At 39.7% G+C, this 15860-nt stretch overlaps 1 protein-coding gene across 1 annotated transcript in view; it reads left to right on the top strand.

The window, feature by feature from the left end:
- LOC102262248 (guanylate-binding protein 4-like) overlaps nucleotides 1-15266 on the top strand; it is a 24041-nt gene extending 8775 nt beyond the window's left edge. The window contains 11 exon segments of the mRNA XM_014537939.1: nucleotides 2505-2614; nucleotides 2823-3019; nucleotides 5353-5598; nucleotides 6495-6775; nucleotides 8682-8727; nucleotides 8730-8893; nucleotides 9952-10054; nucleotides 10384-10577; nucleotides 11429-11483; nucleotides 13759-13937; nucleotides 15029-15266. Coding sequence (XP_014393425.1) covers nucleotides 2505-2614; nucleotides 2823-3019; nucleotides 5353-5598; nucleotides 6495-6775; nucleotides 8682-8727; nucleotides 8730-8893; nucleotides 9952-10054; nucleotides 10384-10577; nucleotides 11429-11483; nucleotides 13759-13937; nucleotides 15029-15118 — 1665 coding nt within the window. The 3' untranslated portion in view covers nucleotides 15119-15266.
- Nucleotides 15267-15860: the final 594 nt, after the last annotated feature.

Raw genomic sequence — 15860 nt, 5'->3', positions numbered from 1 at the left:
ACCCTGAGCATGACTGAGGGTGGCATCGCAACCTCCCGATCCGCCTTGCTCTGTGCATGACAGGGGGCGGCGCCCCAACTCCCCAATCAGCCCTGCTCTGAGCCCGACCAGGGGCTGCACCTAGGGATTGGGCCTGCCCTCTGCCACCCAGGAGCAGGCCTAAGCCAGCAGGTCGTTATCTCCTGAGGGGTCCCAGACTGCGAGAGGGCACAGGCCGGGCTGAGGGACCCCCTCTACCCCCCGAGTGCACAAATTTTTGTGCACCGGGCCTCTAGTATTTAAATAATATTCAAAATCACTTCAGCTACCCCAGACACATACATTAAGGTTTTAGTCCAAGTCTCTGGGCTTTAGAGATGAATTTCTGCCTGACTTCTATAAATTCATGAGCTAGATCAGTGGTCGGCAAACTCATTAGTCAACAGAGCCAAATATCAACAGTACTTCTTCAAAATAGACTCGCCCAGGCCTAAAAACGACTTCTGCACATGGGCCACAAAGTTTCAATTGCACTGTACGTGCTCCCGCACGTGGTATTTTGTGGAAGAGCCACACTCAAGGGGCCAAAGAGCCGCATGTGGCTTGTGTGCCGCAGTTTGCCAACCAAGGAGCTAGACCCACCAAAAATATATATAAATGGGATATTTTAATGTATTTTGTCTTTGCTGTGTTATTTGCAGTCAATCTTGTGTCCTTATTTGTATTAGCCAGAGTCTAAAATGATAGTAGCATAGTGGTCTTTGGCTTCATTACTGCAAAAAGAATAGGGGGAGGGAGGGAATTAAATTCTGAATTTTAATATTAATTTTTAATTGAATTTATTGGGGTGACATTATATAATCAAAATTATACAGGTTTCAGGTGCATAATTCTACAGCACATTATCTGTATACTATATTGTGAGTTTACCATTTCAAAGTCAAGTGTCTGTCCATCATCATTTATTCCCCCTATACCTTCCTCCAAATTCTCTCAACCCACTCCACTGGCAATCACAACACTGTTGCCTGTCCATGAGTTATTTCTCTTTTTTTTCTTTTTTGCTCAATATTCTCATTTTTCTCAATACACCCCCCCCACACACACACACACACAAACACACACTCCTGTCAGCCTGCTCTCTAGCTATGTGTCTGTCTCTATTTTTATATGTTTTTTTATTGGTTATTAGAGAGAGAGAGGAAAGGAGAGGGATGAGAAAGAAACTTCATAGACCGGTTGCCTCCTGCATGACCCCTACTGGGGGATTGAGCCCGCAACCCGGGCATGTGTCCTGATTGGGAATCAAACCAGTGACCTCTTGGTTCCTAGGTCAATGCTCAACCACTGAGCAATACCGACCAAGCAGTCTGTTTCTATTTTGATTGTTAGTTCATTTTGTTCATTAGGTTTCACATAGGAATGAAATCGTGTGGTACTTGTCTTTCTCTGGTTGGCTTATTAGCATAATTCAAGTTTAAAGTACTCAGTAGTCACCTCAGTGTAAACCCAAGATGATATATTGATTGCTAACACATTATAGTTTACATAAACCTTCTTCTTTTTAGCTAATTACATTTTAAAGGAGCCAAAGCATAACTACTTGTCATCTGATAGAAGCCAAAGTACATACTGTCCTTGGAACTCTAGTGTTTTTAGCAGTATCTAATTCTATTGAAACATCATTCATGATTTACCCTGAATGTTATGTTCAGACTCATCATCTATTCCTACCACATACATAGCCAATACTTCAATCAAATAAAATAACATGTTATATCTTTGTATGAACACACTTTCTGACTATTCTGATTGGCTTTTCTAGATCCTTCCATCTACATGGTCTCTTTCTTTACACAGTTCCACATTCTGCACATTCTTTAAAGCCCAGCTACTTTCAACCTAATAGGATTGTATCTCATTCAGATATAATCCCTTCTTGCCCTGAAATTACAGAGTAAGTTTTCTGGGTTTTGCATTCCCCCTTTGTCTTTTATGTTAAAACATTGGGTTGCACTCCTGGCAGAGTTGATCACCTTGGATGCATTTACATGTTGTCATGTAAATTTGCACCTCCAGGAAGTCATCTCTGGAGGTCAGAGATTGCCCTATGAAACTTTATATCCACAAAACTAAACATGGTATCTGGCATTTTTTAGATGCACCATGAGAAGTTAGTGAATTTAATTGACTAGCATTTGTGTCACTAATAAGCTCATGGTCAAGAGAAAGTTGCAAAGAAATCATTACGCACTTATCATTGCATACATCTATGTTCTTGGAACTGTTTTAAACATTTGACACACATGTATAGTGTCATTCACTTCTTTTAATTGCTAAAGAACTCAGACCTTGAGAGGAGTCAATGTAAAAACCCAAAAATGAGGTTTAAATTTAGCACTGTCATCACAGTATATGTTATTTGCCCTATTGTTCAGTTGTAGTATTGCTGACATAGTGCATGAACAACTGAATGGGTGATTGAACAGTAGGTACCTAATACCCTGCTGTAATACACTTTCTAGGGCGACTCAAAAAACGACTCATGGATCTTTGCCCTGGCTGTGCTTCTGAGCAGCATGTTTGTCTACAACAGCATGAGCACCATCAACCACCAGGCCCTGGAGCAGCTGCAGTATCCTTCCAGGAACCCAACCACCATGTGTCATGGAGGCTATGGGAAAATAACTGGGACTCTTTTGTTGTTGCTTTTCCTTGTGTCAATATTCATGATTGAGGAAAAAGGGACACAGAGTGAATAGGAATGTTAATAAAAATGATTTCTGGGTGAGATCTGGAAATTTTGGCGTGGTGCACTTCTCATTCCTTAGCTAAGATCTCAGCTATGTGACTGAACTAACAAAGCTAATCAGGACAAAGTCGTCTCCCAGCTCTGGTGAAGGAGATGACTCAGCCGAGTTTGCAAGTTTCTTTCCAGACTTTGTTTGGGCTGTACGGGATTTCACGCTGGAGCTGGAGTTAGATGGACGTACCATCAGTGAAGATGAGTACCTGGAGAATGCCTTGAAGTTGGTTCCAGGTACCAGGGGATGGTCTGGGTAGTAAAGGGCTCGATAGGAGATGGGATTAACTGAGCCCTGTCATTCAGCACTTAAGGTCAATATAATCTTTATTTTTTATTGCACTGAGGCCCATGCTAATGGTATTATGTGTATGACAGATGGGTATGGTTTCAATTGTTATTATTACTAAAAATAGTCCAGTGACCAGGATTTAAGCTAGCTGAGGAAAAGGAAAACCCAATATTAGACCAAAGATTTTAGGAAATTTGACACCATGAAAAAGTTTTGAGGATAACAACCAGTGCTAAGACTTCCTAAGGCTCAAATACTTGTGTTTCCGATTAAGTTTAGTGCTCCTTTGCTTCTATTTATAGAAAAATGCCCATCACTATGGATGATGGTTAACTCAGAATCACAAAGTTATCAAGTGACTTCATTTTGTAAATATATTTTATATAGTCTCTTTTAATAGCCTGTATAGTTACATCATATGTATATATGTATATGTTTCCCAAAATTTAACATATCCTTCCAGTAAGACTGCAAATCCTTCATTATCTCATTGTTATAACATCACTCTCTTCATTCCATAGCCTATTATCATGTTCATATAACACATTCATTATACAGAATACATTTAGCCAAGACGAAAATGAGTGGTACCTAGAAGCATGTCCATTTTTGCTAATTTAATCATTTATTTATTCATTCTAAAATCATTTATTGAACAGTTGATATATGCCCAGAATTACTCTATGTGACATTATCATGACCAATATAATCTGATATAGAGAAGAGGTGAAGTCTCCAAGTGACATTAGGTTAACCTTACTTGTCGATGTTATCTGCTAAAAAGTCTCTGAGCATATTTATATTGTACTAGAGGCCCAGTGCACAAAATTCATGCATGGGGCAGGTGTCCCTCAGCCCACCCTGCCCCCTCTCCAATCTGGGACCCTTCGAGGGATGTTCAACTGCCCGTTTAAGCCCAATCCTGGTGGAATCAGGCTTAAACAGGCAGTCAGACATCCCTCTCACAATCCAGGACTGCTGGCTCCCAACCGCTCGCCTGCCTGCCTGCCGGATTTCCCCTAACCACTTCTGCCTGCCACCTGATCACCCCCTAACTACTCCCCCTGCCAGCCTGATCAACGCCTAACTGCTCTCCTGCTGGCCCAATTGCCCCTAACTGCCCTCCCTTGCCAGCCTGGTCATCCCCAACTGCCCTCCCCTGCAGGCTTGGTCACCCCCAACTGCCCTCCCCTGCAGGCCTGATCACCCACAATTCCCTTCCCCTGCTGGCCATCTTGTGTCCACATGGGGGTGGCCATCTTGTGTGTTGGAGTGATGGTCAATTTACATATTATTCTTTTATTAGATAGGCTTTTTTCCTCATTCAAATCCATTTATTGGAGATTTTCTGAACATTTGTGTGATCAAAGATTCCCTTGAAAACCATATAAATTCTCCCCAAGCAAATTTGTAATGCACACTCATTCTCTCTCTCTCTCTCTCTCTCTCTCTCTCTCTCTCTCTTTTCCCTCTCTCTCTCTCATATGCACACATCATGGAGTTTATGGGAGCACATAATTTTATCTGTCAATACCAAGTTAGGAATTTCTGCTTTAGTTTTTCTAATCTTTATTGTTGAAAGTATTACAGATGTCCCATTTGTTTTTTTTTGTTGTTGTTGTTTTTGCCATTGACCTCCTCCACCCCACACCCATCCCTCTATTGCCTTCACCACTCTATTGTCTGTGTCCATGGGCTATACATATGTGCATGTATGTAAATTCCCTGGTTAATCTCTCCCCACCCAAGCCCCACCCCAGTTGTGTGTATTTTTCACTCTGATTATTAGAAGTTGTTCTTATTATTGTCTGTCCTCATCATCATATTTTTCCTAGCAATATAATAAATTTTCATATATCTACCAGGAAATATTTTACTCTTACTTTAAAGCCCACATTATATTTCTGACATGAGGACTATAATATCAAGAGTATTTCTGACAATTTTGGGGACTAATCTATCATTCAAAAATATATAATAAATAGTCAAGCCATTGGAAATCATAGAAGGGCTAAGAAAAACAATCATAAGTTTCTTCAGATGGAGTAACTGCTTCCCCTTCTTCCTCAGAAGTACTTCTTTTACTCCTGGTTCTGGATGGACACACACACACACACATACACACACACACACACACACACTCACAAATCTATGTTTTGGGAAGATTATCATTATGTTGATTTTGATGATTAAATAGGAGATATGCAAGCACCATGGAAATGAACATTCTTTTCTGAAGACTGTCTCACCAATCACTGTTCTTTTTTCTTCTCTACAGGGGAGGATCCCAAAATCCAGCAAGCCAACATCCCTAGAAAGTATATCAGGAAGTTCTTTCCCAAGCGAAAGTGCTTTACCTTTGACCGGCCTACAACTGACAAAAAATTATTACACCGTATGGATGGGGTGTCAGAAAACCAACTAGAGTGCAGTTTCCAGGAGCAATCCAAAAATTTCTGTAACTATATCTTCACAGAAGCAAAAACCAAGACCCTCAGAGAGGGAATCATTGTCACTGGAAATCGTGAGTCTCCTTTGTTACAGCATGTTTCTCTGCAGTTCATTGTGTGTGATTGTACCCAGGGTTTTTCAGCAGTTTTGTTTCCTTCTCTATGTGATGTGAAAAGGCATAGATACATGCCACACATAAAAATGCATGTTTTTTCATCAAAGTTTCCCAATATGAAGGATTGTTGAAGCCTACTGTGTCTCATGAAACTAATACACTAATGACATAAGCACACGCTGCTGTTAAGGAGAGGAATCTGCATGATGATTAGAAAGCCAATGAGATGAGTGTGTCTTGTTGAGGATACACAAAATATTTTGAGAATTTACACCAGATAGAAAAAATATATAGCAGAACATAAGGCTCTGAATGCTCATTAGAGTTTGAGAAGAAAAGTTAACTATAGCCTTATGTGCAGGACTACCTTCACAGATATTCCACCTGGGCAGACATACAAATATTAAACCAAATATAGGGCTGAGATTCCCGGAATTCTTGAGGATTTTTTTAAATAAATTTTCATTGGAAAAATTTTCCCACAAATTAACTATTAACCTGTAAAATAAACTCTATTTAATTTTATTTCAATTGGGAAATGTATCTAGGAGACTCTTGAAAATATTGGCTGAGATCTTTAAGTTTATGTTATCCTGTGATAAATGTGAGAACCATAAAAGGGAAAGTGTATAGGAGACATAGTGATGTTATTATAAAGAAGTGGATTTGTGGAAGAAAAAGGAAGAGGTAACAAGGATGAGGGTAAGGAAGAAGATAAGGAGGAAAAGAAAAAGAGAAGCCAGAAATTTTCATTTCAATAAAATTTTTGTTACTGTTAGAATGCTGATCTCTAAAGTTTATAAAGCATGAGTGAGAACTTCCTGTCCATTTCCTGAATATCATGTATCATTCAGGGCTAGGGATTCTGGGAAAGGCCTATGTGGATGCCATCAATGGTGGAGCAGTGCCTTGTTTGGAAAATGCAGTGACAACTCTGGCTGAGCGTGAAAACTCAGCAGCCATGCAGAAGGCAGCTGACCACTATAGCGAGCAGATGGCCCAGAGAGTGAGCTTCCCCACAGACACGCTGCAGGAGCTGCTGGACCTGCACGCAGCCTGTGAGAAGGAAGCCCTTGAGATCTTCATGGAGCATTCCATTATGGATGAAAAGCAGGGGTTCCAGGAAAAGCTTATGGTAATATGCCTTAGCATATATCCTTCCTACTTCCTGTTCTTCTGGATTGATGCCCAGATAGTCCTTTTTTGACCCATAGTTCATGTATTTTCCATTGTAAAAGAGCTTAAATTCATGTGATTGACTGTAGTCTATAGTGGTCTATAGACTAACATTCATTCTTTTTCTGAACAATTGGCTCCTTATTTCTATTATGGCAAAACAAATTAATGTGTGCTTATTAGCAGTTTGCAAAAAACACAAATTTTTAAAAATATATTTTATTGATTTATTACAGAGAGGAAGAGAGAGATAGAGAGTTAGAAACATCGATCAGCCACCTCCCGCACACCTCCCGCACACCTCCCACTGGGGATGTGCCCGCAACCAAGGTACATGCCCTTGACCGGAATCAAACCTGGGACCTTTCAGTCCGAAGGCCGACGCTCTATCCACTGAGCCAAACTGGTTATGGCAAAAACACACATTTATTAGTTCACAATTCTTCAGTTGAGTTCCTGTCACAAGATGTATGGGTGCTCTGCTCTGTGTATCAAAAGCTGAAAACAAGATGGAAATGTACACCTGAAACTAACATATCATAAGGAGGCTCATGGGAACTGCTTGTACATATTCAAAGCAGCAATGGTGCATTGTATCCTTATCTTGTTTCTAATATCTTTGACTACCTTTCTGCCACCAACTGGAGAAAACTTCTTTTAAAGAGCTGATATATTTAAGTGTGCACACTTGAGTAATCTCCACTTCTTAATGTCAACCTGTGCCATATAATAATCTAATCATGGATCAATATTCAGCATATTCACAGCTCTAGGGACTGTAGTGTATGGAAACCAGGATAGAGAACTCTTGAGGACAACATAATTCTATTTAACATAAGCACATTCATCTTGTCTTTGAATTTGTCATTGACCATCCTATAAGTTACAAAACTCTCACTTCACACCCTAGTCAGTTTGGCTTAGTGGATAGAGCATTCGTCCATGGACTGAAGGGTCCCAGGTTTGATTCCCAATCAATGTATCTTTCTAACATTGATGTTTCTCTCTGTCTCTTCCCTCTCCTTCCACTCTCTTTTTAAAAAATCAATGGGAAAATATCCTTGGGTGATGATTAACAAAAAAAAACCCCAAAAAACAAAGAAAACCTCTCACTTCATAAGAAGAAAACCAACAGGATTGTAATTTTTCAAGTATAACAAAAAATTACTGTTCCTATAATTTTGCACAATTAAACCCTCATTGAAATAATTCATGAGGAGTTCAAAACTCTGTTCAGTGACCACTTACTTCACTAGTGTACAGTTTATTTAATGTGTATGTATTTTTACTTATAGCAATCCAAATTTGCAGAGGAAAGACTACTTCCAGTCATATTGAACTTTCCATTGCTCATTGTCAATGGATGGACCTCTGTTAATACTATGACTGATAAAGAAACCGTTGATAATACTGGATTGCATATTTGGAATTGGCTAACAGAGTCCAACTTAAAACTTCTCATGAAAAGAAAAATAACTTTTGTTACTACATAAGGTGACAGATAATAACTAGACACTGGGGTGATCATTTTGCAATGTATGCAAACATCAAATCATTATGTTGTACATCTGAAATTAATATAATGTAATATCTCAATTATAACTCAATTTAAAAAATAAAGGAACCATGGAGTTTGTGTCTACAAACCTCCTCATCATTTCACAAATTTTCAGCCTGAACGAAAGAGAATTAAGGAAATTCCCACAGGTCACCCAAAGAATTGGTCTTAACTGAGACTAAATTAGTTTCTTGATGCTGCTCTATGATTCCATGCTCCAGACCACCTGTTTCTTCCAAGAGGATCACAGTTGGGTCTTCCCTTTTAAGAGCCTCTTTTCTTTGTACTTCTCAATATTCCCTGGCAGGGCATCATAGAGAAAAAGAAGGAGTATTTCTTGCTGCAGAATGAAGATGATCTGGAAAATATTGCCAGGCTCAGCTTAAGCAGCTTTCAGAACCCCTGATGGAAAGTATTTCAAGAGGAATGTTCTCTGTGCCTAATGGATACAAGCTCTACTTAGAAGCAATAGACAAACTTGAACAGTCCTATAACATGGTGCCCAGGAAAGGAGTGAAGGTGAGCAATAAAAAGAGGGGGGAAGACCAGCAGAGGAGGTCACAAAGACTTTGTGTATCCTTTTGAAAATCTAAGATCACAGGGCCATTGGTGAAGAGAGAGCAAAGCATGGTGATATCTGTACATCTTTATCTTCTATATCCACAATTAATTAAATACCCAAATAAATAGAAGTTGTTTTCCCATATATAAGATTTATTATCAGGAATGTAGATAAAAGAGAACATGCCTTTCTTTAGGAAACAATGTAATAGTTTTGCACTGTGTATAATAGATAAATAATTTAAAAAATGATATTCTCAAGAAGCTTATGATCTTACCTAAAAAGGAAATATAAATAGTCAATTGGCTGTGGGGGATAATGGCTATCATACAGGTATGCACTAATAGTGATAAAAATGCTGCTGATGATGGCAAGTATATATTGAGCACACACTTTCTAAACCAAGTATATTCTTAGGTGCTCTGTTTTGATTATCAATTCAATCTTCAGAATAGTATGATTTTAGGTACTACTGCCATCCCTATCATACAATTAAGAAATGATATGCACTGAGAAGCTAATAAGTGACCTAAGAACACACAGCCAGTAAGTGGTAGAGGTGGCAGGGTAGGTATATGTATGTAGCATCCAGTCAAATCTCAGAAGGAAGTTTAGCAAAGCTTCCTGGAAGAGGAGGTAGAAGCTACAAGTTGAAGTATCAATAGATGCTATGAGTGAAGAAAGGGTAAATGAGCATCCAGTTAGAAGAAAAATAAAGTGCAAATACTGGGAACAATTGAGAAAGAGTGTTTGTAGAACTGCACATAAACCTGGTCGTCTATAACCTGAGATGGGTGGTGGCTGACATCATTAGGACAGGACTGTAGAGCTGGGAAAGAGGTTGTCACAAAGAGTTTTATTCTAACTAAAGTGATTGGATTTCTTACTGTGGCCATGGAATGAAGGGAACCATTGTGGGATCCTAAGGAAGATGACCACTTTACAGGGTCAATTTTTCAGTTTTGTTGAACAATGACTTCCCAGCTAGAAGAGTCTGTGCTCCTTGTTTCCTCAGGCAATGGAGGTCCTCCAGAACTTCAAGCAGTTACAGGCTGCAACAAAGGAATCCATCCTGCAGGCTGACAAGGCCCTCACTGCTGGAGAGAAGGCTCTAGCAGGTACAGGGCAGGGCTGTGATCACAGTGGGCAGGGGCGTTCCTGCAGTGCCCCTCAATGTATGAGAGCAAATCCTTCTTGAAACAAGGTGTTTCCACAAAAGCATTAGAATAACTTGGCTAAATCTAAAATAACCAGGTGAGTTTTAATTGCTCCCTCAAGCAATCAGTGCCTTTCCATCACATTCTGAAACATGTTTTGCTGGTATTGTTAGTAAGAATATTCATAGATTCCTTTCTGCCATTATAAAACCATTTTAGGCTTAATCTTTGGAAGGTGCAGCTAGGTATAGTTGTTATTTTCTTCTCTCTGTAAAACCACCATGGAACAGCTGAGCAGGCCAAGACGGAGGCAGTGGAAAGGGAACAGGAGCTTCTAAGGCAAACACTGAATGAAACACAGCAAAAAATGGAGGCTCAAAAGAGAAGCTTCAAGAAAAACATAGCCCTACTGAAGGACAAAATGAAGATAGAAAAAGAAAATGAACAGAAAAACCGGGAAAAAATGGCAAAGTACATGCAGAGTGTAAGTCTGGGCATGGGGTGGGCAAAGTCTAAAGGTAAGTAACATGGTTTCTCATGGGAAGAGCAGCAAAAGTTTTAATTAAAGTTACAAATGATTCTGTGACATGTCAACTTAATTGGATCATTCTAAAGCCCTAAGTCTTTAAGACTAAGCACCTTCTGTGGTATTAGAGTTTTGGGAGGTCAGTTAACATGCTCCAGGCTTCCAAACTGCTGTTTGTGGTGATCATAGAGTTTCCTTGTGCCCCAAGTGACTATGACTTCAGTTCTTAGGATGTTTGGAACACCCATCAAAAACACCTGATATAGTGCTAACTGGTCTTAAAGTCTCAGATTATACATGATATGAAATATGGGATGCTGAAAATTCTAAAATGTGCTGCATTCGTTTCCACATCAGCCTGCTTCTTTCTACATGTCCAGAGTAAATGCATTTTTTGTCCTTATCTAGAGTTTGCTTGCCAGTGTTCTCGAGAGTCAGCAGTTCCCATTATGGGTAACATGTGTGTAGCCATCCTACCTCAGAGGAACTGAAAAATAGAACTAAACCTCCATCCTTCCCAAAGAACATCTCTAGGACTGAAACACATTCCTGGCATAGTTGTCAGGCCTGACCCAGCCCCAACCCCTCTCCATTCCCAGTCGGATCCTGCTAAGGGCACATAAGTACAAACTCCTACTATTAGGTCCAAAGGTTTGGAAATACTGGACAAAAACATCAAAGAGCTATTTGAATTCTACAATGATTGTTATTTGGGTGATAAAACTATATTGAATTAATGCATGTATTACTGGGTTTTGCTTAAACTCATAGTCTTTATTTCATAATTCTAACTTATGCTGCATCACTAGGTTGAAGAGTTATTGAGGAAACACCAGGAGGAAGAGATGCAACATGAGATTGAAGGTGAGAATAGCTAAAAACACTCTGAATATAAAAATAATAAATTGTACTTCAAAATTAAGAACTCTGCTCTTTGAAACAGCAGATTTTTCATTGAATGAAAAGGCCAGACACAGATTGGAAGTAGCTATTTTCAAAGCACACATCAGATAAAGGACTTGTATCCAAAATACTTAAAGAACTCTTAAAATTCAGCAAATATCTCACTAATTGGAAAAGCAAACATCCAAAGTGTGAGAAAAAAATGATATAATTTGAACAGATACTTCATCAAAAATGTATATTTGGATGGCAATAAGCACATTAAACAGCATCATTAGTTATTAACATCATTACTTACTAGAAAAGTGGAAATTCAAGCCACAATGAGATACCACCGTGCACTACTAGAAAGGCTAAAATTAAAAGGACTAAACATCTCAAGTGTTGGTGGGAATGTGGAGCAACTGGAACCCTTATACTCTGCTGTGGGAATGTAAATTGTAAATTGCTCTGGAAAACAGTTTGTCAGTTTCTTAAAAAGTTTAACAAATACCTACCATGCAGTCTAATCATTTGCTCCTAGATATATCCTCTGTAAAGTTGAAAGTTTATGTACATACAATACCTTGTTTGAAAATGTTCATAACTGCTTTCTTGGTAATAGCCAACAACTGGAAACAAGCCAAATGTCCATCAACAGGTGGAGAACAAAATTTAACATATCCATACAAAAAATACTACTGAGCAATAAGATGGAATAAACTATTGATACATAAAACAATGTTATAAAAATAAATATGCTGAGTGAAAGAAGGCAGACAAAAAAGTCTACATACTGTATGATTCCATTTATGTAAAATTCCAGAAAAAGCAAACTATTCTCTAGTCACAGAAACTGGCCAGTGGTTTTGCCTAGTGATGGGGATGAGGTTTTATGTTCAGGAGGAGAGCCAAAGGGCATGAGGAGATGTTTCAGTCATAGATATGCTCCTAACTTGAATGTGGTTTATCAGGTATACACATGTATCATCCTATCTAATAAAAGACAAAAAGGGTAATTAACCCTTTTTGCGTACCTCTGCTACGCTTCCCATTGGCTAATCAGGGCGATATGCAAATTAACTGCCAACAAAGATGGCGGTTAATTTGCATACATAGGCACAATGATGGGAGGCGAAAGGGGAAGGACAGAAGAAGCCGCCTGCTACTGATGGTGATCAGAAACCCAGGCGGCAGGCAAAAGCCGGGTGCAAGGCAAAGGCAGAGAACCCGGGCCACCTTTGCCCTGTGCGAACTATGCAGCTGGGAGAGGGGTGTGGGGCCCCTGGGAGCAGGGTGGGAACTTCCCAGGGTTTGCATCAGGCAGCCAGGAGCGGGGTGTGAACTATGCAGCCAGGAGAGGGGTGCCAGGCCACTGGGAGCAGGGCAGGAAATTCCCAGGTTGGGCTTCAGGCAGCCGGGAGTGGGGCCGGAACTTCTGCCGAGTTGCCATGGCAACGCGGTGGAAGTTCCCACCCCATAGCTGCTTGCTCGTTCACTTACTTGCTCATTCATTCACTCATTCACTCACTCATTATTCACTCACTCACTCAGCAAACCCTCTCAGGTCCCTGGCACCAGGCCAGGCACTGAAGTTGAAGCAGGATAAGACAGAGCTATGTCCTCAAGATGTTAGTAATTCAGTAGGGCGAAGCAGGCCATCTTTGTTGGCAGTTAATTTGCATATCGCCCTGAGGCAGTTGTACGCACAGATGCAGTGTACTGGGTTCGGTGAGGGCTGTAACTAATGCTGACTTTGTTCTCTTGATAAAATGGGGCCTCGGGAGCCAGGCCCCCTCAAGCCTGTAGGCCTGTGCCTAGGCCAGGAGGGGCCGGGGTCCCGGAACATGACAGAGGGTGCAGGTTGGGCTGAGGGGTCTGGACCCACCCCTCACCCTCACCCCTGAGTGCACAAATTTTTGTGCACCAGGCTACTAGTAGATAGATAAAAAATACATTTGGCAATAAGTAGTGTTACCATTATACATCAGTAAAGCTGTTCAAAAAAAAATTCCAGATAGATGGGAAACCCTTGAAATGTTGTCAACAACATTAATGCACTGGAAATCATCATAGTCCATAGTTCAAGGGGATTTTTTAACTGTTGTTTACAGTTTTCTTTTGCTTCTTCAGTGCAAAAGCTATCACAAGAGGTTTTCTCTCTGAAATAAGAATAAAACAAAAACGATGGGGTGAAAGGCAAAATAAGCCATAACAATTTAATCCTCATGTTTCTCTGCTTATTTTTCTTTGTCAGTGCAACGTATAAAGGCTGAATCTGAAGCAACTACAAGAAAAATATTGGAGGAAGTACAAAAGAAGAATGAACAGAAGTGGGAAGAGAGAGAAAAGAATTATCAGGAACATATGAAAAGACTTGAGGAGATGGAGAAGGGAAGAGCAGAGGAAGCATGGAATGCAAAACATAAACTTCAGGTATTAAATTATGTCATCACCATTTTAACTTCAACTGTACAGAATCAAAAACATTGCTTAAAAGGTAGAGCATTATGTCACTTTTCCAGCCCAATCACTAGTAGACACTACATTCTCTTACTGCTTCAACCTGTTACCATCTCTGGTTACTAAAGGATACTACTTGCAGGATAAAATCTCATGGAATCCTTTATTATTAGATCACTAATAAACAATAATTATTCACTACCAGGCACTGTTCAATGGCTTTACGGTCGTTCTGTCATCTAATTGTTATATTATGTTGTAAATACTATTATAATCTTATTTTTAAATGAGGACATTGTAATATTATGAGAGATAAGTATCGTTTCTGAGTCCTGCCTTGTGGAAGAATAGCTGGTCTGTCTATCTGACTGAGTGGAGTTCAAGGTATTTTTGTTTCCTCAGTACCTGGTATAACTTTATCTCTGCAGGCATCCTAATGAAGTAATACTCTGTGACCAGCTACAGAATTAACCATGTAATTACATACCCAGGCTGCCTGTATCTTCCTGTTCTCCAGGCTCTACTATGAGTCATTGTTGAATCCAGATGTTCTCCCAGAAATACAATATGGACTAGCACAGGCCCTGATCTCTTCAACTTATTTCTGTTACCTTGCTACCAAGTTTTGGAGAGTTGTATTAAGTTCCCTGATCAATCATCTGCCATGATTCTGAATTATGTAGTAAACTTCCCAATGGAATTCACTAATCTTTCTCACCTTCTTAGATATATATTTGAGAATCCACACCACCTAGATCAGAGTTGAAGGAAAAACTGATATATTTTCCAGGAACACTATGATGCATGTGGGTGAAGAAAGCCAAGAATAGGATCTGGGTCACTAATATTTTAGAAACTATAAGAAAGAACATTTCTGTAGCTAAATAAATCCCAGAAATATATTGGTTGGCATAGGAGAAAGTGATATGGTAGAAGTTAAGAAAGACATATAGTTAAAAATAAATTTGAAAAACTCATAACATAGGCATTGGCAGGGGAAATAATTTCACAAATGTGGGAAACATTTTAAATTGTGTGAGTTCAGTCTCCACATTTTCTTTTAGGAATCTGAGCGGGAAATTGAGCGGCTTCAGGAGAAGAACAAGAAACTTGAAAATGAGTTACAGTCCAAGGGATCATGTAACATATCCTAAAAATCCCAGGATCATAATTTCCTAACTAGCTCCCTCCACTCCCCACCCCGCAGAGGGAACAACTTGAATGAGCAACCTCTGAATGTCAAAGAGTTGCCTCTCAACTAAAATTAGAAGCATGATGTTTGCAATTTTATTTGTTTTCTTAATCCTCACCCAAGGATATTTCTTCCATTGATTTTTAGAGAAAGCAGAATGAAGAGGGACAGGCAGAAAGAGAAACATCAATGTGTCTGCGAGCCAGTGCTCTATTCACTGAGCCAAATTGGCTAGGGCTGATGCTTGCAATTTTGTTGAACCATAAAGTTTGTAAAGAAGAAATAAACTGTGAGGACAATGTTTTTTTTCTACAAAGTGATTCAATTTGTGCTTAATTATAATAAGAGTGATTAGCATGGTTCTTAAATGGATCCAATATTTGAAATCAGGCATATTGAGTCTAGAGACACATTAAATTGTATAATGGGATGCATTTTGCAATGAGGAGATAGCAGGATAGACTTGCTCTCTCTCACATACCTCACCCTTCCAAACATACTCAGTCCTATACTATTGCTCAAGGGTTTGCTTTGGTTTGGGGATAGGGTTTGGGGAATTGTGAACTTAGGACAAAGATAATGGAAGTGAACAAAGCCATGGGACACATTGATCATCACTCCTGCCGAGTAGTCTATGGCTCATGCCTGGCTGCAAATAAGGGAGACCTGGGACAACTGACTGAAAGGTGCAGACAGAGCACAGT

The sequence above is a fragment of the Myotis brandtii genome, unplaced genomic scaffold, assembly GCF_000412655.1.
Source record: "Myotis brandtii unplaced genomic scaffold, ASM41265v1 scaffold1852, whole genome shotgun sequence".
NCBI classification, from domain to species: Eukaryota; Metazoa; Chordata; class Mammalia; order Chiroptera; family Vespertilionidae; genus Myotis; species Myotis brandtii.
Note: the sequence above shows the minus strand (reverse complement) of the source record. Positions and strands in the feature narration are given on the sequence as shown.